This window comes from Drosophila eugracilis, unplaced genomic scaffold, assembly GCF_018153835.1.
Source record: "Drosophila eugracilis isolate 14026-0451.02 unplaced genomic scaffold, ASM1815383v1 contig_129, whole genome shotgun sequence".
Classification (NCBI taxonomy): Eukaryota; Metazoa; Arthropoda; class Insecta; order Diptera; family Drosophilidae; genus Drosophila; species Drosophila eugracilis.
In genome coordinates this window covers 222,298-247,298 of record NW_024572084.1, presented here as the reverse complement: position 1 = coordinate 247,298, position 25,001 = coordinate 222,298, and the positions used below count along the sequence as shown (strand labels likewise).

Genomic DNA, 25,001 nt, shown 5'->3' with positions numbered 1-25,001 from the left:
AAATTTCTAAAAGAGTCACGACAACAAGAATTTTCTTTGGGAAATATCCCACGATTTAAAAATTATCAGAATACTTATCTCTCAAATTATACCCAGTAGATCAAATAGAGGCATTAATGAAATAGGCAACATTTGGAAATGGATAGCGGGAACACCAGATCATGATGATTTCATAACAGTCTAAAATAAAATCGATGATTTAATACGAAATAATGACGATCAATTCGTTATTAACTCAAAAATATTTGAAAGGATAAAATCTTTATCTGTACAATTCAAAACAGCCTTTAAGGATCAAGAAATTCCACTTAGAAAATACCGTCCGCGCTTGCTTACTTACGATCTTAAGAATTTGATGGACTCAATTACACTTGCCAAAATTGATGTATTTAATACTAAAATTCTAAATAATGATGATATACTAGAAATATATAAGCACGAAGATAGACCTGTAGTTATAACAGACCTTTTAGATATATCTGAATTTAAAATCGCTTTGCATCAAGATCTTATTATAATTTACATAAAATACCCTATTATTACCGATAGTTGTGACGTTTACAATTCAAGATCCATTTCACATAATGATGGAAAATTATTAATTGATAATCACGTCGCAAAATGTAAAAATAAGTACTATGTTATGTCTAATTTTAAGACAGAAATATTTAATAATTATTGCACACTTAACCCAGAAGGCTCGTGTTCCACTAGATTACTAAATGGAGAAAAATCCTTTGTAACAAAATCCGAGAAAAAATTAAAATGTAGATGTAATCCAAGATGGAGCCATTTTTGTAAATGGAGAAAATACAGTTAATGACACTCATTTAAATGGGTCATATTTAATAACCTTTATTGGCACCACTAAATTTAATAATATTTCCTACACCAATATAGACAATAAGATATTGAAATACATCACAGCTCGAAAATATACAGATTTTTTAGTATCCGAATACATTATATCTAACGATTCGGAACTCACATTCTATTATCGATTTTTTTAAATTTTATTTATTTTATTTTATTTAAATTAAACAAACTCAAATACCAGTTACGTTAATATTAATCATATTCACAATTGTATATTTAACTATTATGATTATAATCAAATTCAGAAAATTTTTAATATTCAAACCATGGCAAATTCTTACAGAAATTGAACCAGAAAATAAAATTTCCAATAATGAAATAAATAATATACCCGACAATGAAAATACCCTAGAAGAAAATGTCACTGTCGAATTAACCCATTAATTACATTCAATATACCCATCAATTCCAATGAATCGGGACGATTCAATTTAGAATGGAGGGTGTTAGTTATATGACACATTATTTAGGGGCTTTTACCCAATTTATAAACAACTTTGAGCCGAGAGCCAATTTCCAAATAACTCTGACAGATCCGAGATAAATTCGTGGTCAGCTATTTCTGTCAACCAGGGCTCCGAATCATTCCCACCCAGATCAATTTCACGCAGCCCAAATCAAACGGGTGCTTTAAACATCCAGTCCGCTAACGTAAACAAAAGATCCCCAAAGCGAGCCCAGAGTCCGCTAAAGTAAACAAAAGATCCCCAAAGCGGCCCCTAAGCTCCGCAAATGTAAACACCAATTTAAGGTAAAATTTCTGCGGTAAAATAAAACACTATCTCCAACACCCACTCTTGTTGTCCTTGTTATCGCTAACCAAGCAGCGACTTCAACTACTGTTCTAAATGCATTTCCCCGTGATCTGCCGAGAGCCGTCAACACCACTTACTTTGCTTTATATCAAGTTTGTCAATTGAATTATTATTTTTTTTTAATTCTCACAAGGAAAAGTGTAAGAGATAAATTATTGAAATTCAAAAGTTAGCCGCCAAGTCAGAGGGCGCTTCGAACATCATATATATTTTATCGAATCAAAACATCGATCAATAACGATACAAATCCTAATAAGCCGTTGAAGAGAGTAAATAAACAAGCGTTTTGTTCTTCCAGAAATATAGTTTATTTACTGGCTAAATAACTTAGGATATAAAACTTACAACAATGACGTCACAATCAGTTAGTAAACAATCTTTTTTTGACAAAAGGTGGCGCTTTGTCAATTTCAATTAGCAAAATAAATACTTTAAAGTTATATAAAAGAGTAACGGGTATCTGATAGTCGCAGCACTTCTTCTTATTTCTTTTTTTTAACTTGCCTATGTACATTATAAATTGGTATGAGTAAGGCTTTTCTTCTTAGTTGTTCCAATTATGACATTGCTTATAATTGCATTTAATTAGAACAAGAGAAAACGCTATAGTCAAGTGCCGCGTTTATAAGATACCTGTTACTATTTTACACATATATTCGAGTGCCGCGACTATAAGATACCCGTACTGTTTTACACAATTTTAAAATATTTATTTTGCTAGTGGAATTTACTGAAGCGCCATCTATTGTCGGAGAAAGAATGTTGAGTAACTGATAACTTATAACCTAAATATCTTCATAAATAGCGAAATAATGTTCCGATTTGAAAAATCTTTGGTAAATCGATAGATATAAACAGAAATAAGTTATACAAGGTCAAACGAAAGCATTTATAATATTATTATATACGCCAAAGTGTTCCGCGGTTTGTGGGCGTTAGAGTGGGTGTGGCCGGATGAAAACTCGTGGGAAGTTGCAGTGGCATCCCTAAAATACGTATTCTTAAGTCTAACATTCTAGCTCTTTTATTTCCCGAGATTTTTGCATTTTTGGTTTTTCGGGTTTTCTGGGCGTTAGGGTGGGCGTGGCTAGGTGGAAACAATTCACATTTAGGGCATCATTAAAATATACATGTTTAATCCGAGCTTTCTATCACTTATATTTACCGAGATATCAGGTTTTCTTGAAAATGCGAAAACCGTCTTTTTAGCTTGGTGGGCGTATGGGTGGGTGTGGCCAGTTAATAGTACCACTAAAAGATTCGCTGGCATCCAAAGTTTATACATACTGAATTTCAACTTTCTAGCTCTAATGGTTCCCGAGATTTTAGCGATTTTAGTTTTTCACGATTTGTGGGCGTTAGAGTGGATAGAGGATGCTGAAATAAACTTGAGCGGTCCCGGGACCGCAATAATCTTCATGCTTAATCTAAACTTTGTATCTGCTATCTGTATCTGTATCCTGAGATCTCAGCGTTCATACGGACGGACGGACGGACAGACGGACATGGCTCAATCGACTTCGCTAATGATACTGATCAAGAATATATATACTTTATAGGGTCGGAAACGCTTGCTTCTATCTGTTACATACTTTTCAACGAATCTAGTATACCCTTTTACTCTACGAGTAACGGGTATAAAAAAATTTAGCTAGTAGAAATTCACAAAGCGCCACCTATTGTCACAGAAAGCATGTTGAGTAACTGATAGTGACGTTACTGCCCATGTAAGGCCTTATGACCTAAATTTCTTTATAAATATGCGAAATAATGTGTAGATTTAAAAAATCTTTGGTAAATCAATAGATATTGATAGAAATAAGTTATACAAGGTCAATCGAAGGCATTCATATTAATATTATAGACGCCAAAGTTTTCCGCGGTTTGTGGGCGTGGTAGGATGAAAACTAATGAAAAGTTGCAGTGTCTTCTCTGAAATACGTATTCTTAAACACAACTTTCTAGCTCTTATAGTTCCCGAGATTTTTGCACTCTTTTTTTCGGGGATTGTAGGAGTTAGAGAGTGCGTGGCGTGATCGAAAAAAATAACAATTCGCATTGGGAGCATTATAAAAACCTACATGCTTAATCCGATTTTTCTATCGAAAAACCATCTTTTGAGCTTGGTGGGCGTATGGGTGGGTGTGGCCGGATAATATATAAGATGCGCTGGTATCTAAAGATTATACATACCAAATTTTAACTTTCTAGCTCTAATAGTTCCAAACATTTAGGCGAATTTAGTTTTTCGCGATTTGTGGGCGTTAGAGTGGCCGTGGCAGGATGCTCTTATAAACTTGCGCTGCGTAGGGACCTCAAGAATCTTCATGCTTAATCTGAACTTTTTACTCTACGAGTAACGGGTATAATAAGATACAAGGCTACATAACGAAACAACTAAGTCAAACTTCTTTCAATGTAGAAAAATATATTTATAAAAACTCATAGTGTATTTGTGAAAAATCGCAAAAACTTATGATTTCTTCAAGATCAATTTCATCCGTTTCTTAGTGTCTTTCTAATATTAAATATTTTCTTGCATATTTTAATTAAAGGGATTTTCATGTGTAGACATTTTAAATGCTGGAATGAAACAATCTGGAGTATTTTATTTACAAATTCGCGGTACAACATATTGGTTCTTAAAGGTGTATTGTGATCAAGAAACCACCGATGGAGGATGGACGGTACGTATTTAGTCTCAGATTGAAACACATATTTTTACATTGTTATTTTAGGTGATTCAAAAGCGCGATGATTTTGGAGATCCTCGGGAAAACTTTAACAGAGATTGGGCAGATTATAAAAACGGATTTGGTGAGCCCGGCAAAGACTTTTGGCTTGGGAATGAGAACATATATATGTTGACAAATAACGAGGAATATTCATTACGAGTAGAACTTGAAGATTTTGAAGGAAACAAACGGTGAGTCTAAAATATTTTGGAAATCCCAAGGGTTGACTGCTCTTAATCATTATATTCAGACCTTTAACATGGATATATTTAATAAAGTTTTAAAAAAATATTTTGAAAATATTTGAGACATTTTTTAAAATTTGATTAACTTTAATAATAATAATAATAATAATAAACAAAATTAAATAGGAACGAGTTGGGATTAGATTGAAAAATAAATAAGTTAAGTAAATTTAAAATTTATTACAAAAAAAGACGAAATGTTATAGTCGAGTGCCGCGACATAAGATACCCGTTACCGTTTTATACAGTTCAAAAATTCAAAGCGCCAACTCTGGTCAAAAAAGCATGTTTACTTACCGGTGATGATGTCACTGTCCATGTGAGGCCTTATAACCTACATTTCCTTATATATAGCGACATGAAGTTTTGATTTGAAAAATCTTTGTTAAATAGATAGATATAAACTATAACAAGAGAAAACGCCATAGACGAGTTCCGCGACTATAAGATACCCGTTACTGTTTTACATTTTAAAATATTAATTTTGCTGGTGGAAATTCACAAGGCACCACATTTTGTCAGAGAAAGCATGTTGAGTAACTGATTGTGGCGTCACAAACCATGTGAGGCCTTATAACCTAAATTTCTTCATAAGTGAAATATGAATGAATAAGCGAATTAATGTTCCGATTTAAAAAATCTTTGGTAAGTCATACAGGTCAAACGAAGGCATTCATAATAATATTATAGACGCCACAGTTTTCCGTGAATTGTGGACGTTAAAAAGGGCGTGTCAGGATGAAAACTAAAGGAAAGTTGCAGTGGCATCTCTAAAAAACGTTTTCTTAAGCAAAACTTTCTAGCTTTTATAGTTCCCGAGATTTTGGCTTTTCGGGTTTTGTGGGCATTAGGGTGGGCGTGGCTTGATCGGACAAATTATTTTCATTGGGAGCATCATAAAAACCTACATGCTTAATCCGAGTTTTATATCACTTCTAGTTACCGAGATATTAAATTTTCTAGAAAATGCGAAAACCGTCTATTGAGCTTGGTGGGCGTATGGGTGAGTGTGGCCGGATTATAGTACCACTATAGACTATACATACTGAATTTCAACTTTCTAGCTCTAATAGTTCCTGAGATTTCATTGATTTGAGTTTTTCGCGATTTGTGGGCGTTAGAGTGGGCGTGGCAGGATCCTGTTATAAACTTGGTCTGCGTAGGGCCCTCAAAAATCTTCATGCTTAATCTGAACTTGCTATCTCTTATAGTTCCTAGATCTAAGATCTAAGACAGACAGACGGACATGGCTCAATCGTTTTAATCGTATATTAATATTATGGACACCACTGTTTTCCGCCACTTGTGGGCGTTATAGTGGGCGTGGTTGCATGAAAATACCGCTACGAGCTGCGGTGTCATCTCAAGAGTAAATACGGATTTGAGAGTTTGAGTGGGCGTGGATAGATGATGAAAAAATAATAAGCATTTAAAGCTACATGCTTAATCGCAACATTCTATCCCTTGTCGTTACTAAGATCTCATATATCTTCTACAAAAAGTATCAACCTTCTTCGAGCTTGGTGGGCGAATGAGAAAGCGTGGCCGGTTAGTGGTTCCACTTTAATAGTGGTGCCACTCTCCCTAGGATCTCAAGATTACACATTCTTCATCCCAGCTTTTAGCGATTTTAGTTTTTCATGATTAGTGGGCGGTAGAGGGCGTGACAGGATTCTGAAATAATCGCAAGGGTCTCAAGAATTTTTTTAATTTCAAATGGTTAATGGTCTTAAGCTAATGCGCTGGCATAATTGCGCGTGTATGTGTAAGCATGCAAATTTCAATATGTTTAACAAAGCGAGAATTCCAGTGAGCGCGACCATTAACGAGCGTAATATTTAGCTTTCGAGTAATAATTCAATAAGAGTAAGTTTAAGCTTAATATAAGAGTATCTGTTTTAGCTATAATTACATAAATATATATCTAAACAGTAGGACTATGGAAATGAAATTACTAAACAGGACGCTTAAAGTAAGGCCGGATTTTCGTTCAACATCACCAACTCTTCGTTTTTTTAAAACTAAAATTGAGTTCCTTAGGTTCGAAATAATGAATGGAGGTATTCAGGCCTTGGAAGTGGTGCTATCTTCAGAAACAGTAACACAACGGAGGAAGGACAATTGCTATTAAGGCATACTGTACAACTTTTAGCATAAGGTATAGGTATAACACCCACATTAAGATAAATTAAGAAACAACTTAACTGTAAATATTATACATATATACTGTTATCTATTTCTATCATGTAAGTTCGCTTTAAGAGATCGTTTTGTATATTAAGACCTCGGCTGGCTTTACAGTACCCATTCGGTTGACCCAGTTTTTAAAAACATTTCCGACCAGTTGACATCGCCGTTTCGGCTGATTATGCGATTTTCGAACGTATTACGCCGTCCTGCTGGAACCATATGTCGTGTATGTCTTCCTCTTCCCTTCGGGGAAAGAAAAAGTCTTCCAACAGGCCGCGATAGCTGACACCATTAGAGGTTTTCAAAGAAAAACGGCCCAATGATGCCACCCGACCACATAACGCATCAGAAAGTCAAGATAAGGATAAGCAGCTAACCATGGCTAGTTTTATACTATTACAACAATTGGTCATTCCGGTCCATCAGTGTAAAGAGGGGGAACAGGGCCTAATAAAGGTTTTTCGCTCAGACGAATTCGGCCGCCGCTCTCCTCTCTCCCTCTCTGGTTGTGTCTTCTGTGCTATGGACAGATAAGATAATGTTAGATAATGTTAGATAAAACAATGTTAGTTGTTTTCGGAAGAGTTTAATTTATTGTGTTTAATAAACCTCCGCGTCGGTCAAGTTCAAGCAGCAGCCAGAAGACTCAGAAGCCCGATCAAAGACGATACATGGAGCCAAATAGGAAAGTTGCTGAGCGGACCGAGCCGGCTATACAGGTATAGAATGATTAAAGTTGGAAGTTAATCTGTTAATCTGTTAATCTCTTTTTGCATTAGTGTAAAATCGGTAGATAGTGAGCATTTATTTATTCATTTTCCGCTAAGTGTCGTTACGTAAAATATAAAGGAGAGAGCCACAGACCGGATACCACACATACACACTCTTGCACTAATATCGCTGCCAGTTCTTTCGACTCTCTCTCTCTCTTTGCATTTTCGTTTCAGTCGTTGGACAAGTGCAAGCGTTGTTGTTGTTTTTCGCAACGTTTTCGGTATTCTGGCTGAGCTTGTCCTACCCTTTAAACGATTGTGCGTACGGCGTATTAGTGCCGAAGAAATTAACATATAAAATATTAATTTTATTTATTTTTTTTTTCGAAAATTCATCGACAAGTCTCCTGCTTGCCTACGTTCGGAATATACCACTCGTTATTTTTTATTTTTTATTTATTATTTGATTATGATGAAGTATAATAAATTTTTATCACACTCTTCGATTCTTAAAAAATTTTAAAAGCAATAACATGGCAAGCAAAGATATCGAAGAGCTTAAAAATAAACGAGATGGTATAATGCGGAGTATATCCCGAACATATCTCTCCTGAGTATATCTCTAAATCCAGTCGAATTAGAATGTCGATAAGAAATTTTAAATTCGCACATCGAAAATGCTTCTTTGAATCAGAATCAAATCGAAGCAATGGATTTGTTCCGCCAGGAACTGGAAGAGACTGCCGTAATGGCAAAATCATAATTTCGCTAATAAGCAAAGGCAAGCGTATGAGCGCCGATGATGTTGCTCCGACGGTGAAGCGCACATCCTAATGCCGTTTGCCGAGCGTTGCTCTTCCAACCTTCAGCGAAAAGCACTTCGAATTAAAAAATTTTATAAGCCTTTTCAAAAGATTTGTCGACAAAGATGACACTCTGCACGATATTGAAAAATTAAATCATTTGATATCAGGGCGTTCCAAGTCACTGCGGTTAATTACCCCAAAGCCCTGACTAGCCTGAAGCGGGTGTACGATAATGATTATCTGATTTTCTTCGAAAATATATCGACACTTTTCAATCTGCCGAAAATGTCCAAGCCGTCAGCTACAGCCTTGATAAACCTGATCGATTCAGTGTAGCGAGCGGAATATATAATTTTAATTATTTTTTAATTACATAAATACATACATTGTATATGCCCATACAAACTAACACATTCCTTCTCAAGTGTCCGGCCAACGAGCGGGCCCTAAAATGCTGATCATGCATTTCCACTGTGACGACTGGCTCTTACACCAACTAACCTTATAGCTGGCCGTCCCGTGGTATATGTAACCATAAGACAAATATGCCAATGCATATATATACTCCTATCGCTGCTTACTTCAGTATTTAGCTTCTAAGAAGAAATGTTTGCGAATAAAAGTTCAGTCTGTAACACCATTCACAACGACGACTTTATGATTTTTTCCATAATTACATGGCGACCGTGACAGGACCATTGAAAGTGCAAAAATAAAAACACTTACAAAACTTACTTAAAAAAATATTTCTAAAACAAAAAATAAAAGAAGTTAAAGTGTGAAAAAGTGCAAAAATAATAAACATTACTACAAATATATTCGACACAGAGAAATGTCTATAACTTAGGATGCTTTTGACAGGGTAATTATAGAAAACCCAGAAAAAAAGTTGAATCTGCAACTGACAGCAACGAAATACTGGCAGCATAAATATTGCTAATCAGGCTAATGAGTAGCCAATGGTTAGGACTAGATAAATTCTTGGCTAATAAAAAGACCGAGATTTTGAGAAGTTATTAGTGTGTTAACAAAAATACACACATAAGAAAAGAAATGCTCGAAAAACATTTGTGCGAAATTTTCATTAACGCCAACAAAGTAAGAAGACCAATAGCAATAAGTCGCGAATCAGTATCTACTTGTCATGAATCTGTTGTAAGAAAATCTCTTCAAAAGTGTGAGATTGTTTTCCATATACCAGAAAATTTTAAAGACCCAATAGAGGCAAATATAACAATTGCTTACACAGACGATAATTCCACGATAATTCGTTGGCTGATATTGTCCAATTCTTAAAAACTGCAGCGTCACTCATTGCTGAGTTTGATGGCAAAGCAGAAAATCTTCGAAGCTTCTTAGATGCCTTGGAGCTTGTAGATGCAATAAAAAAATTATATGAAACTAATAAAGACAAAATTAAAAGGACATGATCGCAACCTCATTGGAGGTGAAAAAATAATAGAAACAATTGTGGCAAAGCTGAGTAAATCAGTCAAAGGACAGTCGGTTTAGCTTTTATCAGCCAAACTCATGAATTTGCAGCAGAAATACAAAACGGGAAATGCATATGCCAAAGAAGTAGAAGATCTGATCAGAGCATTACAAGGGGCTTATATAAACGATGGCTTACCACTGGAAGTAGCATCTAAATATAGTACCCAAAGTGCTGTGAAGGCAATGACAACAATCTGCTCAATTGATATGGTAAAACTTATCATGCTGGCGGGAACGTTCACAAATATGAACGAAGCCGTAACTAAATTTGTCAATAGTTGTACCGAAGCAACAGGGCAATCGAACGCCGTATTATTTAATAATAATCGGAATAAACCGAACAATTGCTGAGGAAATAATATATATCGGGGCAGAGGAAACCGTGGTGGTGGCCGTGGCAATTACAATAACCGTGGCTATTATCACAACACACCGCAAGGAACCCACAGCTCCACAAACCGCGAAAATAACTATAATCGAAATGTTAGGGTCACACAGGAAAACGAGGAGGACCCCTTGACGATAGAAGAGGAAGAAGAAGAGTTAGAATCTATAAAACTAATATTAGCCTCAGTTTTTTCATAAAAGGTAAAAATGAAAAAACCAAGGGAGCCGAGATTTCATTGCTCAAACAATATAATCAAGAGTACCCCGAATTAGACAGTTCTAAAATTTCAAATATAACGGGAATAAAACAAAGTTCTATAAAATCCTAGGGTTTAGCATTAGTGGAGCTTAAAACAAAAAATTTCATTATACCACATTAAAGAATTCAACTGTATCTTAGATTTTCAAGACTCACAAGGTTTCTTAGTATTAAGACCTAATAACCTGACTTTTTCAATACATATTCCAAATTCCAAAAGTAATTAGAACAGTAAAAATTAACTCAAAAGAATCGTCCTTTTTTATTCCGAGCCAAGAACCATTTAAAGGTGTGCTGGTTCCGAGCACATTGGTTAACACGGGTTGTGCAACAGTCCGATTTCTAAATACAATATCTGAAATAATTAGTTTAAATTTTAATACAATAAAATTCGAGTCGTTAGAAAACTATGATATACAAAAGTCCAAGGAACTCAAAACAAAAGAAGTATTAAAAAAACTAGCTTTTCCCTCTCAATTCCAAACAAAATTGTCAGAATTGTGTACAACTTATAGCGATATATTCGGTTTTGAATCGGAACCGATATCAGCTAACAATTTTTATAAACAACAACTTCGCTTAAGCCATTAAACACCAGTATATATTATATAAAAAATTATAGAAATGCAGAAAGTAAAAAGCTTGATATAAACAAACAGGTTGACAAATTAATGAAGGATGGTATAGTCGAACCATCAATTTCAAAATATAACAGTCCATTATTGTTGGTTCCCAAAAAATGTCTACCAAATTCAACAGAAAAAGGATGGAGACTAGTGGTTGACTATAAGCAAATAAACAAAAAATTATTAGCTGACTTATTTCCTTTACCATGCATAAAATATATATTGGATCAGTTAGGACGGGCTAAATGCTTTTCTTGCTTAGACCTTATGTCCGGATTTCACCAAATAGAGTTCTCTGAAAAGTCCAGAAACCTTACATTATTCTCTACAAATAAAGGTTCATTTCGTTATACGCGATTGCCATACGGACTAAAAGGGGCTCCAAATTCATTCATGAGAATGATGACCCTAGCATTTTCCATCAGAGGCGTTCCTATCCGACGATCTAGTAGTATAGGATGCTCGGAACAACATATGTTCAGCAATTTAACAAAAGTATTTCAGTTATGCCCCAAATTTAACATAAAACTTCATCCAGAAAAATGTTCAGTCTTTACGCACGAAGTTACCTATCTGGGTCATAGGTGCACAGACAAAGGTATATTACCAGCTGAAAATAAATAACGAAGTAATTAAAAATTACCCAGTGCCCAAAAACTTAGATGAGGTGTATAAATTTGAAGCAATTGTAATTACTATAGAAAATTCATAAAAAATTTTGCAGATTATTGTACAAAACTTTGCAAGAAAAATGCCCACTTCGAATCGAACAAGGATTGTAATGATGCATTTAATTATTTAAAAGAGGCATTCTGTATAACAACAGATGCTAGCAAATACGCTTGCGGAGCGGTACTTACGCAAGAACATGGGTCGATCATTCACAAAACGAGAATCCAAAGTCAACTAATGAACAAGAATTAGCAGCCATCCATTGGGCCATAAATTACTTCAGACCATACGTTTACGGGAGACATTTTAAAGTAAAAACAGACCATCGACCATTAATTTATCTATTTTCAATGAAAAACCCTAGTTCAAAAATATGATTTTACTGCGGAATACCTCAAGGGGAAAAATAATTATGTGGCGGAGGCGCTATCCAGAATTACAATAAATGACCTAAAGTCAATAAACAGACAGGTAATGAAAATTACAACCAGATCAGAAACACTTAAAAATCAGGATCAGGAATTAGAAAAGGAACCCTTGCAGAAGCAAGAACTTCAGGAGCCCAGAGTCTACGACGTTGTCAATAACAATGACCTCAGGAAATATGAGAAACTTAAATTCGTCAAACATAAGTGTTTGTTTAAACGAGGAAAACGAATAATTTCACAATTTAAAATTGATGATTTGTACTTAAATGGGAAAATTGATTTAAAACTATTTTTCCAAAGGCTTGAGATACAGGCCGGAATGCAAAACATAAAACAATTCCAACTGGCTTCCAGCGCACTGATTTTAAAGTCAGTATTACTAAGAGAATTTAAAGAAATGGCAACCGTACATTACAAGAAGTACAAATAGCGCTACTTTCAGAGGTGACCATAGTAGACAAAAACAATGAAAAAAATATTAGAGCAATCTTAAAAACATTTCATGATGATCCGATCGAAGGAGGCCATTCAGGAATAAGGAGAACATTATTAAAAATAAGACAATATTACTATTGGCCAAACATGACAAAAGTAGTTACTAAATACGTGAAAACCTGTCAGACCTGTCAACAATCAAAGACAACCACTCATACAAGAACACCAATGACAATTACCGAGACAAAAATTTTCACCTTCTCCTTCTGGAATTGCTGTTTGACCGATAGGAATCCGTACTGGGTGTCTGTTGTATTTGTTTTGATTGCATATAGTGCAATTCTTTATAAACTCCTTAAGCTTTTTGTATAAATTTGGCCGTTAAGTTATTTATTTGAATCCTTGAAAAAGCGTCCGCAACAACATTTGTTTCTCCTGGCTTGTAAATAATTTTGGGTGAATAGCTTTCAATAAAGGACCACCTTTTCATCTCAATATTGGGAATTTTTTGAGTAATGGAAAATGAAAGAGGTTGATGATCGGTATAGATCTCGATGTTGTTAAGCCCATATAAGTAATTTCGAAGATTTTTAAAAGCCCATACAATGGCTTAAAGTTCCTTTTTATTTGTTGCGTATAATTGTGGGGTTTTTGTCAGAGTTTTTGAAATAAATTTAATTGGTTTTCCTTCCTGAGAAAGAACAGCACCAATGGCTAAGTTAGATGCGTCCGTTGTTAGAGTAAATTTTTTATTATAGTCTGGTTGTACTAGTTCTACTTGTGCAATTAGATTTTCTTTGAGCCCGTTAAAGATCTTACAGCTGAATCATCAAACTGTATTAAAGTTTTACGTGATGCCTTTTTTGATACTTTGCCGTTTTGGCCTTCTAAATATTTTGTTAAAGGTTTAGCTATCTTTGCGTAATTTTGCACAAATTTTCTGTAATGTCCTGTAAGGCCTAGGAAGCTTCTAAGCTCGCGAATATTTTTAGGTATCGAATATTTTACGATAGTAGAAATTTTTTCGGGATCGGTTTTTATCACATTTTGAGAAACAACGTAACCGAGAAAATTGGTTTCTAATTTAAAGAACTTTGATTTTTCAATTGAAATTTTCATGTTTGCGTTCAGCAAAATTTTAATAATGAGAATTAAATCTTTGTAGTGTTGTTCAATTGTTTTTAAAAATATAATTATGTCATCCATATAAACGTGACAGGTTTTTCCTACTTGTTCTCTTAAAATATTATCCATCGCTCGTTGGAATATTCTTGGAGCGTTGGTCAAACCGAAAGGCATTCTTAGGAATTCGTATTTCCTGTTGTTTATTGAAAATGAGGTTTTCTGAATGTCTGGTTCACTCATGAGAATCTGATGAAATCCAGATTCCAAGTCAATTGTTGAAAAGTATTTGGCCTTCCCAAGATTTGACAAAATTACTGAAGGGTCCTGCATTGGATATCTATCTGGTATTGTATTTTCATTAAGTTTTTTATAATCAATTACGGGTCTGAGTTTTGGGGTTCTGTCTTCATTGAAACCCTTTTTTGGTACTACTAGTACTGGTGAATTATAAGGACTTCTACTTGGCCTTATAATTTCTTCTTTTACCATTCGACTTATTTCAGAATTTACAAAATCTGGCTGATTAAGAATAAGGGTATTGTTTGCTGTAAATGGCCCTATCATTTACGGTGTTTATTTCACCGCGGATATCTGTCCGAAATGGAATCTGCATATTTATTTTTGAATGCTCTTCATTGATAATATTTAATATTTCGTTCTCCAGATCTTTTCTCTGATCTGTAGACGATATTTTTATGTTGTTTATTCTTTGATTGTCGGGTAGTTCAACGACGGCGTGTTCAGAATTTTTAAATTCCAAACTTTTATTTTTGTCGGATTTTTCAACGAAGGCGTTTTCAGGATTTGTATATCCCAAAACTAGATTCGCTATGATTACCCATTTCAGATTCGGATCTGATTTGAGGTTTTTCATCAAAGTATTTTTTTAATAAAAATTCTTTTAATGGAAGAATGGTGTTTTCATCTGTTAAATAATGTTGGTTTAATATGTTTCCGATATCATAATTTAATTTTTCTTCTATTCCATTATATCTAATTACTCCCTTAGCTGTATCAATTACCGCTCCTATTTTTTTTAATAGGTTATAGCCGACCAGTAAATCTGAGTCAAGCCCATCTATTTCATAAAAAGTATATCGCGTATCAAAAATAGTTATCATATAATAAAATTTAATTATTGAACATCCATTCACTGTGGATACTTTTTTGTAAAATGGAAGCTCATTCTTATTTTTATAAATTCCTGTTCTTATAAACACGAGGTTGCCCCAAAGTCAATTAATATTTTTAATTTTTTATTTATTTTAGGATCATTTCTAAATAAGTAGGGTAAGACTGTTGTCTAAAAAATGGTTCTCCTCAATGTTATTTAATCTCATCGTCTTGTTAACCGGTTGGTTTACAGTTCCAGTTGGTACCCTTTTATTTTGGGCTTGGCCTTGCTGAGTGTTCTGGGTCTCAATTTTTTTTGTTTGATCCCACTTGTTTATTATAGCCTTGATTATAGCCGTTGCTAGGCTTATTCGGAACCTGGATAGACTCTTATTTTATGGCTGCCTATAGGTGTTCCACTTTTTTTGTTGGTTATTATTAAATCTACCCTGGTTCCAAGAATTATTTTTATTCTGATTATAATAACCATAAGTATTTTTGTTCAGGGTGTTGTCATGATTACACCTTAAATTATTATTGTTTCGCTGGTTACTGTAACTATTGTTTTGCTGTCTTGTCTTGTGGTTGAAATATGTTCGTCCATTTCCACTAGAGTTTGGCTCGCTATGTTTTCTCTGAGTAATAGAGAAACTATTTGCGAAATGAGCCCTCATGTTGTTGCTTTCCAATTCCTGAACTATGACCATTGCATTTGGTAGGTCAAGTGGATTCATCGAGAAAATAGTATCTGAAATTTGGCAGTTGAGGCCGGTAATGAAAACTCTAAGAGCTGTCTTCCTGCGTTTCTCATTCATTTCCGCTGTTATAGGTTTGTTTCTACCGTAGGTCATAATAGTTTTATTAATTAGCAGAGTTAATTTTCTATTAACTGTACCATAATAATCCATTATGGATAATTTTCCTTGGCTCAATACACTTAATTCCTGTTCAATAATGTTAATTGGTCGTTTTTCACTAAAGACGAAGTCAAGTCCGGCCATTATGGTATCGAAATTTAATACAGTACCGTTATGGGTTAAGGCGTCGTTTGCCATTCCTGTTATTTTGTTTCGTAATATAGATAAGGCAGAATAAAATCTTTGACTCCCTCTGGCATATTGCCCCATGGCTATTTCTGCCGATTCTCTCCAGCTTACATATTTATCCTCTTCACCTTTATATTCCCTAACAGATTTGATGATCTCATAAGACGTGTCGCATTTTATATTTGGATCTACAATCTCTATCTGATAATCCTCAACCGATTTAATTTTTTGAGAAAGCTGCGATCTTAAGTTAACGATCTCCTCCTTTAATGGATTTAATTCAAAATTTACAATTTGCTTAATTAAATCTCCTACATTTAACATGGTGTTGTTTGTTATTGCCTGATTGGCTTGTATTTTCTTGTGGCGGATTCATGTAGAGTCTTTTATTTGCTCCAATCTGGCTTGTAGAAGGTTCTGACATTTTGAGAACTTTTTCGAAATTTGAAATTAACTCTTCCACTTTGTATAGTTAAAATAGTTAAAAATATAGTATGTATAGTTAAAAAATGTATGATAATAATAAAAAAATAGTATCGCTCACGAATCGTCCTTATTTTTTTTCTTCTCGTTGTAATTTTGCCTGTTGGGGTCGTCCTTATCCTGAATGATGATCCTGATTGGGGTCGTCCTTCCTTTTTTTTTGTTTTTAGATTTTGTATCGGGGTCTTCCTTCTTTAATTCTGTTTTTAAATTGGGTCTTCCTTCTTTTCCAAATTTTGGCGAGGGATTGCCCTTCAGCCTGTTTTCTGAGAATGTCTTTTGTTGTTGATTTTGAATTTTGTATTTTTTTTATTTTTTGATTTTAAACATTTGCTTAATTTAATTCTTTTGCACAATGTTTATTTTTTTGATGAACATTTTTTTGTCACCTTTTGATTTTTATGTTGTCCGAGCAGTGAATTTATGTTACGATCACTATTTTGATATTTATGATTTCAAGGGGATTATTTCATTAATTATTTTCCACCTTAGTTTTTCGATCAACAGAAACTTTTTATTTTTTTCCGGTTGTATAGAGTTTAAGGGGATTATTGCATTTATTGATTTCCACCTTATTTTTATCAACAAAGGCTTTATTTATTCGTAGGTTGTATCGGTTTTTTTGGCCGCGCTAAATTCCTCTTTTTACTTTAAAACTTTTTTGTTTTTATTATAAAGCTTTGCTTTTTTAGAGTTTCTCACTCGTGATTTAATTAAAAAAATGTATTTTTATTTTTTATTCACTTAATCACTAATACAAATTTTCAATAGGTCGAACTTAGTCTATTCACTGCTCGTTTACTTTTACTCGATTAGCACTACTGCTTGATTCGGATCCCAAAAAAGGGACTCTCCGCTCTCTAGTTCAATGATCAATAATCAAACCTTGGCTTAAGAGAATTTATCCCCAAAAATTGATAAAGAGAATGGCTCAAGAGAGACGGAAAATAGGATGATGCAATTTGCCAATTAAATTTGGAGTCCAATCTTGGCTCTCGGCTCAAAGTTGTTTATAAATTGGGTAAGAGCCCCTAAATAATGTGTCATATAACTTGCATCTTGTAAGAGCATGTTACGGCACCCGTTGCGCACGCGCTGAAAACGGTTGAGTTCCGGGGGTAGTGTGCATCATAATAGATGAGTGTATATGTGTTCGTGTGCATGTGAATCTATATATATATGTATTTCCATTTCCTTATTCATAAAAAGTAAGAAAACAAGTATTCTTTTCATTTCACATAAAAAGTTAATTTATTAATTATTGACACAATGAAATTATTTTTCTAGCTTCATTCCTTCGATTTACCTGAAAGAGTGTAAAGTGTTAACCATATTTCATTGTTTTTAGATCTTGTGCACCTTGATTCGTGAACATAATTTTGGTTTTAAGAAGGTGTTTTATTATTTATTTATTATCAATTTCTTCAAGAAATTTCAATATTTATTAAAATAGTTTTTCGTTACGCAGGCGCTCAAACGCTCTGCTTTGGGACTCGTCGAACTCAAAGCGACCTTTATTGACATGTGCTTGCTAATCGTGCCATTCTCTCCCTTTAGTATGGAGGTAAGTACAAGATAAAAGAGTGAACTAAAGGAATGACCTGGACCGTGCCAGAATCCGTCCGATATCTTATCCGGTGAATGTACACCTCCAGAGCTATTGGGTTCAAGGCTTTGACGCGAAGGACCGTAAGTTTTAAGATTCTTCTGCATGCCCTTTTGGGGTACCTCCTGACGAGAGGCACCCTCAACGTCGACGCAGTGCATTGGTGCTATTTCAGGAAATGAATATTTCGCATAGCTGTTAGAAAATTCTTTTGGGAAAATTTGGAGATTTTTCGGGTACATATATTGGTTTCCTAAGACGCCCAGCAAGGATTGAGTAAGCTATAAAGGAAATTAAAGATAAATTGAGGGTATTCAGCGGGTGATCTTTGCTGAGAAGCACAAGGCCCTATTTGGAAGATGCAGCTATCCCTAAAGGGCAGGATTCATTCTTTGAACAGAAGGTAAACGATACTTTATAATATGCATACTACACAGCATCACTGACAACAGCAATGTAAATGATGTATTAAATATTTTGCATTCATATAAGCCGATGCCGATTTCTGATCTATCGGCTCATCTCAACATTCGTTCGTTATCGCTTTCGAAACAAAGTCGCATTGCTGCTGAATAAAACAAACCTAAATAACGCTTCTCAACTTTTTCTTTAAGGCTGTTCCGGCACCGCATTTTTCGTTAATAATAATTTTTGGGAAAAGTGGCATAATTGAATGCCTCTTCAAAACATTGTTGATCCCGACTTAATCATGTACGTATGCTAAAACTAAGCAATTAATAAATATCGTTTTAATAATTCTCAGCGCTTCTTTCGAAGTTCTGTATTAAGGGCCACATACATATACACAATTAGCAACGCGTTCCACGGTTTTTGTATACTTGCAATACATAAGTATAGTAAACATCGGCTTCTGTACAATTCGAAAATTTTCACAGTGCCAATTGCCGTTGCCAAACGGAGGTTTCGTTCTACCTGCTTGTTTGGTCATTCCAGTCTTTCAGTGTAAAGAGGGGAGCAGGGCCCAATAAAGCTTTTTCGCTCCGGCGAATTCGGCCGCCGCTCTCCTCTCTCCCTCTATCGTTGTGTCTTCTGTCCATAACATAAGATAATTGAAGTCAAATAAATCAGTTCAAAGCGAAACTCTCTCTTGTACGCACGCGCCGTGCCTTTTCGTCGAGCTCCAATTGATACTCCATTTCGTTCGCACGTGCCATGCCCTTTCGTCGAATTCAAATCGAAACTCCCTCTCGTACGCACGCGCCGTTCCAATTGGTCATAGTAAAGTCAATTTCGAAGTATTAATTTTAAAAAACCCTGCATTTCACAAAATTTAACTTAATACATACTCATATTGAATTTTCATGGTGACCCCGACGTGATTTGCAGGCGTTGTTTTTGGAAGTACTTTTAATTTTTGGGCTTAATAAAAATAAAGCAGCCAGAAACCAGAAGCCCGATCAAAAGACGATTCATGGAGCGAAAGAGGGAAGTTGACCGAATCGGCTATACAGGTAGAGAATGTTTAAAGTTGGAAGTTAATCTGTTAATCTGTTAATCTCTTTTTGCATTAGTGTAAAATCGGTAGATAGTGAGCATTTAATTTCAATCCCGCATATATATTTGTTGCCTTTTATTTATCGGCCAGTGCATCATTTTCCGCTAAATGTCGTTACTTATAATAAATAAAGGAGAGAGCCGCCTGACGAATACCACACATACACACTCTTGCACTGATATCGCTGCCAGTTCTTTCGACTCTCTCTCTCTCTTTTTATTTTCGTTTCAGTCGTTTTACAAGTGCAAGCGTTGTTGTTGTTTTTCGCAACGTTTTCGGTATTCTGGCTGAGCTTGTGCTACCCTTTAAATTTTGTGCGTACGGCGTATTTGTGCCGAAGAAATTATCAAATAAAATATTAATTTTATTTTGTTTTTTCGAAAATTCATTGCTAAGTCCCCTGATTGCCTACGTTCGGAATATACCACTCATTATTTTTTATTTTTTATTTTATTCGTTATTTCTATCGAATTAAAATAAATTTTTTATCACACTCTTCGATTCTTAAAAAATGTTTATAAACAATAACATGGCGAGCAAAAATATCGAAGAGCTTAAAAAAACGAGATGGAATAATGCGGAGTATATTCTGAACATATCTCTCCTGAGTATATCTCTAAATCCAGTCGAATTAGAATGTCGATTAGAAATTTTGAATTCGCACATCAAAAATGCTTCTTTGATTCAGAATCAAATCGAAGCAAAAGTATTTGTTGTGAGGGACTGGAAGAGACTGCCGTAATGGCAAATCCTTACTAATTTCGCTAATAAGCAAAGGCAAGCGTATGAGCGCCGATGATGTTGCTCCTCCGGTGAAGCGCACTTCCCAATCCCGTTTGCCGAGCGTTGCTCTTCCAACCTTCAGCGAAAAGCACTTCGAATTAAAAAATTTTATAAGCCTTTTCAAAAGATTTGTCGACAAAGATGACACTCTGCACGATATTGAAAAATTTAATCATTTGATATTGTGTCTGGCTGGCGACGCTTTAGGCACAGTCAGGGCGTTCCAAGTCACTGCCGTTAATTACCCCAAAGCCCTGGCTAGCCTGAAGCGGGTTTACGATAATGATTTTCTGATTTTCTTCGACAATATATCGAAGAAAAGTAGGACTATACTTCGCTTCCCCTTTGGAGTGAATGTGATACGGCTTTGGATAGGCGATAGCTACAAATGGTCGCCGAAGAGGCGACCTAGCAATACCTTCCCGAAGAAGAGTGGAAATAAAAGTTTTTTGTGTGCTTTGCACCTCGGCTGAGGATTAAAAAGGAAATTGAACTTCTTTCGCTTCCCTGTTAAAAAATGCAAGTCGAACAGGTGCAGGGTGTGAAAGGCTTCTCACCACACATTGTTTCACAGATACTCTGCTAATACAAATCTCGCGTATGAAGTTGCGAAACGTAGATTTTTGTCGCTTGAAAGGAGATTGTCTAAAGATCCTTCGTTTAATTCCGCACCAATGCGTGCTGCGGCCTCAAATCGATCGTTTTTACTCGACTCAGAAAGCAATTGGTCTGTAAACTCACACTTCGAACCAGCTTCAGAAGTTGTGTCTATGGAGTTACGCAAGTCGGCGTAGCTCTGATCGCTACAACAGAGCCTAATGGCTTGCTTTAGAAAATATAGTCCTTTTCGTCGCACCTGAAGCTTCTGAGAGGTGGCAAGCCACTGTACAAGTCGTACATGGCTTTGTTTGTGTGTTTTGCATCTATAGCGGTCCACTTGGAGTTAGTGTTTGACCTTACCACTGAAGCTTTTTTATTGGCTTTTAAAGGGTTCGTGAGTCGACGCAGGATCCCGGAGAAGGTGTTTTGCGACAACGCGACCAACTTCGTCGGCGCAGACCGATACCTGAAATACCATCTGATACCATCCGATACCATCTGCAGGCATTCGCACCCGCTGTTGGCTCCACCAACGTCGTCGCTCCCGTGCCAGGTCAGCCCAACATGCTTGCGGCGATGGCGCACTGTCTTGTGTCACAAGCCTAGGATTTGGCAGCGATGGTCCCAGGAGTACGTCTCGAGCCTGCAGAGGCGGCAAAAGTGGAACCAGGAGGTCTCAAACGTCGAGCGCTCGTCGTCGTAGGAGAGGACAACATGCCGCCCCAGCAGTAGGGGATCGGGCGCGTAGTGGCGGTGCACGTCGGCGCTGACGGCAAGGTCCGAGTGGCGGACGTGAAGACTGCGGAGGGAACGTACCGGCGCGCCATCCATAGATTGAATCCATAGATTCAGGATTTGCAATCCTGAAGGACGTCGTCCCTTCAGAGGGGACGGTGTCCCTTCAATGTCCGGTCTTTCAGTGTAAAGAGGGAAGCAGGACCCAATAAAGCTTTTCGCTCGGGCGAATTCGGCCGTCGCTTTTCTCTCTTCCTCTTTCGCGTTTTGTCTTTATCTCTGTCCATAGCATAATATAATTTAAGTCGAATAAATTAGTTAACATTGAAACTCCCTTTCGTTCGCACGCGCTGTGCCCTTTCGTAGGATTAAATTCGATTCTAAAGTTAATAAAACCTTTAATTTCATTATTCACCTTGTTTCAAAGTTTATTAGCATCATCTGTTTAAAAGTTTTTTGATTTTCTGTGTGTGTCATCGAAAATGCTTTTCATGGTTTGTGTAACGCTGTTACCTGTTTTGTTTATATTAGCAACAGCAAGCATGTTGCTTCTAAAACCTATCAACAGTTAATGGATAACGATATCCATCATTGTATAATTCATAACTTATCATTTCAACTAAATCGGCTTGACATAAATCATATAACTCATTCATTATCACACACCGTCAATCATTGTCGATCATTTTATGTTTAAAATTTAATAATTGGGAATTTTATCGCATCCTCCTCTGTGATTTTGTGTGAAGTAATTAATTCAAAGAGAACGTTCTCAAGACATTTAACAATTAATTTTAATGCCTCTATATACTGTGTATAAATATGTTTTGAGTAATCCTTAAATGTTGATTTTATAAAATTCGTATTTTCAACTATATCTTTTTTGAGGTTTGTTTCCAATTGAATTACTTCATTATTTAAAATGTTAATGTTGTGGTTAATATTTGTTATATTTATATTAATTTTTTCTTGTTGATTTGTGAAATATTTTAGGAGGAGGAGGACTATGAGGAGTAGTTGGATTCCCAGCGTTGAATTTGTCCATTTTTTTTATTTTTTGTTGTTTTTAGAAAATTTTCAGCAATCCCATACAATGGTTTTGTAATTGATATAAATGTACTTTCCAACTTATTATTTGGATTCATTTTATTAGACTTCATACTCTTCAATTACTTTGTCAACAACAATCTTGTTTTAACCAGATAATTCTTTTTTGATTTCATCGTTGTTGTTGCTTGTTTAAAATTCAATTATTTACTGATTAAATATATAATATAATATTTTCATATATTATAGAGCTAATAGGAAGCTGATCTTGATATGATCCAGAGATGATCCAGATATGATCCAGACCTGATCCAGACCTGATCCAGACCTGATCCAGTCCTGTTCAGACCAGATCCACCCATGATCCAGAGATGATTATAGATGTATAAAACTATCGAATCCATTTCTATGCCGTCCTTTCTCAATATCATTATCTCTGCTTATGAGAAGAAGTTCGTATGTTTGCTTCCAGCATTCCTCACAAATTTTTATAAATTGTTTAAACGACATATAACCGCTAACATGATCATTGTAAATATGTCTAATATTCATTTTATCTTGTTTAAAAATTATAATCAAATTGGCGTTGTCACGTACCAAATGTTTTGGTATTTTTGTATAGGTTTGACATAGATAGAATGAGTCTATAAGCTTGTGAGACGACCCATACAGAAATAATCTCTTATTGTTGTTTGCTTATCGCAGATGACATCGTCGAATTGAATGCGGTCCAGCTCTATCTGGACTCATGACTAACATGATCATTGTAAATATGTCTAATATTCATTTTATCTTGTTTAAAAATTATAATCAAATTGGCGTTGTCACGTACCAAATGTTTTGGTATTTTTGTATAGGTTTGACATAGATAGAATGAGTCTATGAGCTTGTGAGACGACCCATACAGAAATAATCTCTTATTGTTGTTTGCTTATCGCAGATGACATCGTCGAATTGAATGCGGTCCAGCTCTATCTGGACTCATGACTTTTTCTTTGCCTGAAAACGTGAACATGTGTATTCCCTTAATCGGTTTAATTAATATTATTAAATATTGATACTTGGGCTGATACAACGACTTTGAATAGATGTATATATTTTGAAATTTAAGCCCATTGGGACTTTCGATTAGTCATATCATTACGTTTGTCTTTCCACAATTAGATGGTCCAACAATTAAGCACGATTCGAATTTGGTAACAATGGGCTGTGCGTAATTTTTTCGCTCCTACATTTCGAACTTTAATTTGTCTGGTTTGTTTTATAAATTGCATTTTTAAGCTGAGGGTTCTGCGGTTTTTTTGTTGTTTTATTAAGCAAATTTTATCAACTGCTAATGAAAATATAAATAATAAATTGTAATATACAATTTTTTTTATTTTAGCTTATGTCTTTATGACCCCATGCAAGTGTTAATATTATTCTCTTTTACATAGCGATTATCATCTAAATAGTTAAGGATAACTTATGTATATTCTTGCGTATAAATTTGACGCAATTTCGAATTATATAAATACATTTTTCCAACTTGTTTCATTTTTTTATACAGCCATTCTCGAAAATCGTCAATAGTTCATTTTTTTAGTCGTAGAGCAAAAGGGTATAATAGATTCGTTGAAAAGTATGTAACACGTAGAAGGAAGCGTTTCCGACCCTATGAAGTATATATATTCTTGATCAATAAACAATAAGAGATAGAAAGTTTGGATTAATATAGGTTTTAATGGTGCTCCTAATGCGAATTGTTTTTTTCAGATCAAGTCACGCCCACTCTAACGCTATAAGAGTTAGTTGTGCTTAAGAATACGTATTTTAGTGATGCCACTGCAATTTTCCCCCAGTTTTCATCCTGCCAACGCCCGTCTATAACGGCTCTTACGGCATCTATAATATTATTATGAATGCCTTCGTTTGACCTATTATGACTTATTTTTGTTAATATCTATCGATTTACCAATGATTTTTCAAATCGGAACAATATTTCGCTCTTTATGAAGAAATTTAGGTTATAAGGCCTCACATGGGCAGTGACGTCACTATCAGTTACTCAACATGCTTCCTCTGACAATAGGTGGCGCCTTGAGAATTTCCACTAGCAAAATTAATATTTTAAAATTGTGTAAAACAGTAACTGGTATCTTGTAGTCGCGGTACTCGACTATAGCGTTTCCTCTTGTTTTTCCATTGATTCTCCAATTTACATAGATTAAATTTCAAACATCTAAGATAGGAAAACACGCAATGACGTCAGAGAGAGTCCTCTGGC

General features: G+C 35.3%; 1 protein-coding gene across 1 annotated transcript in view; it reads left to right on the top strand.

Moving 5' to 3' along the window:
• Positions 1–4,248: 4,248 nt before the first annotated feature.
• The window catches only part of LOC108118111 (techylectin-5B-like), a 130,639-nt gene continuing 109,886 nt past the window's right edge, over positions 4,249–25,001 (top strand). Inside the window, exons 1-2 of the mRNA XM_041819199.1 lie at positions 4,249–4,378; positions 4,430–4,617. Of these exons, the coding sequence (XP_041675133.1) occupies positions 4,280–4,378; positions 4,430–4,617 (287 nt within the window). The 5' untranslated portion in view covers positions 4,249–4,279. The remainder of the gene's footprint in view (positions 4,379–4,429; positions 4,618–25,001) is intronic.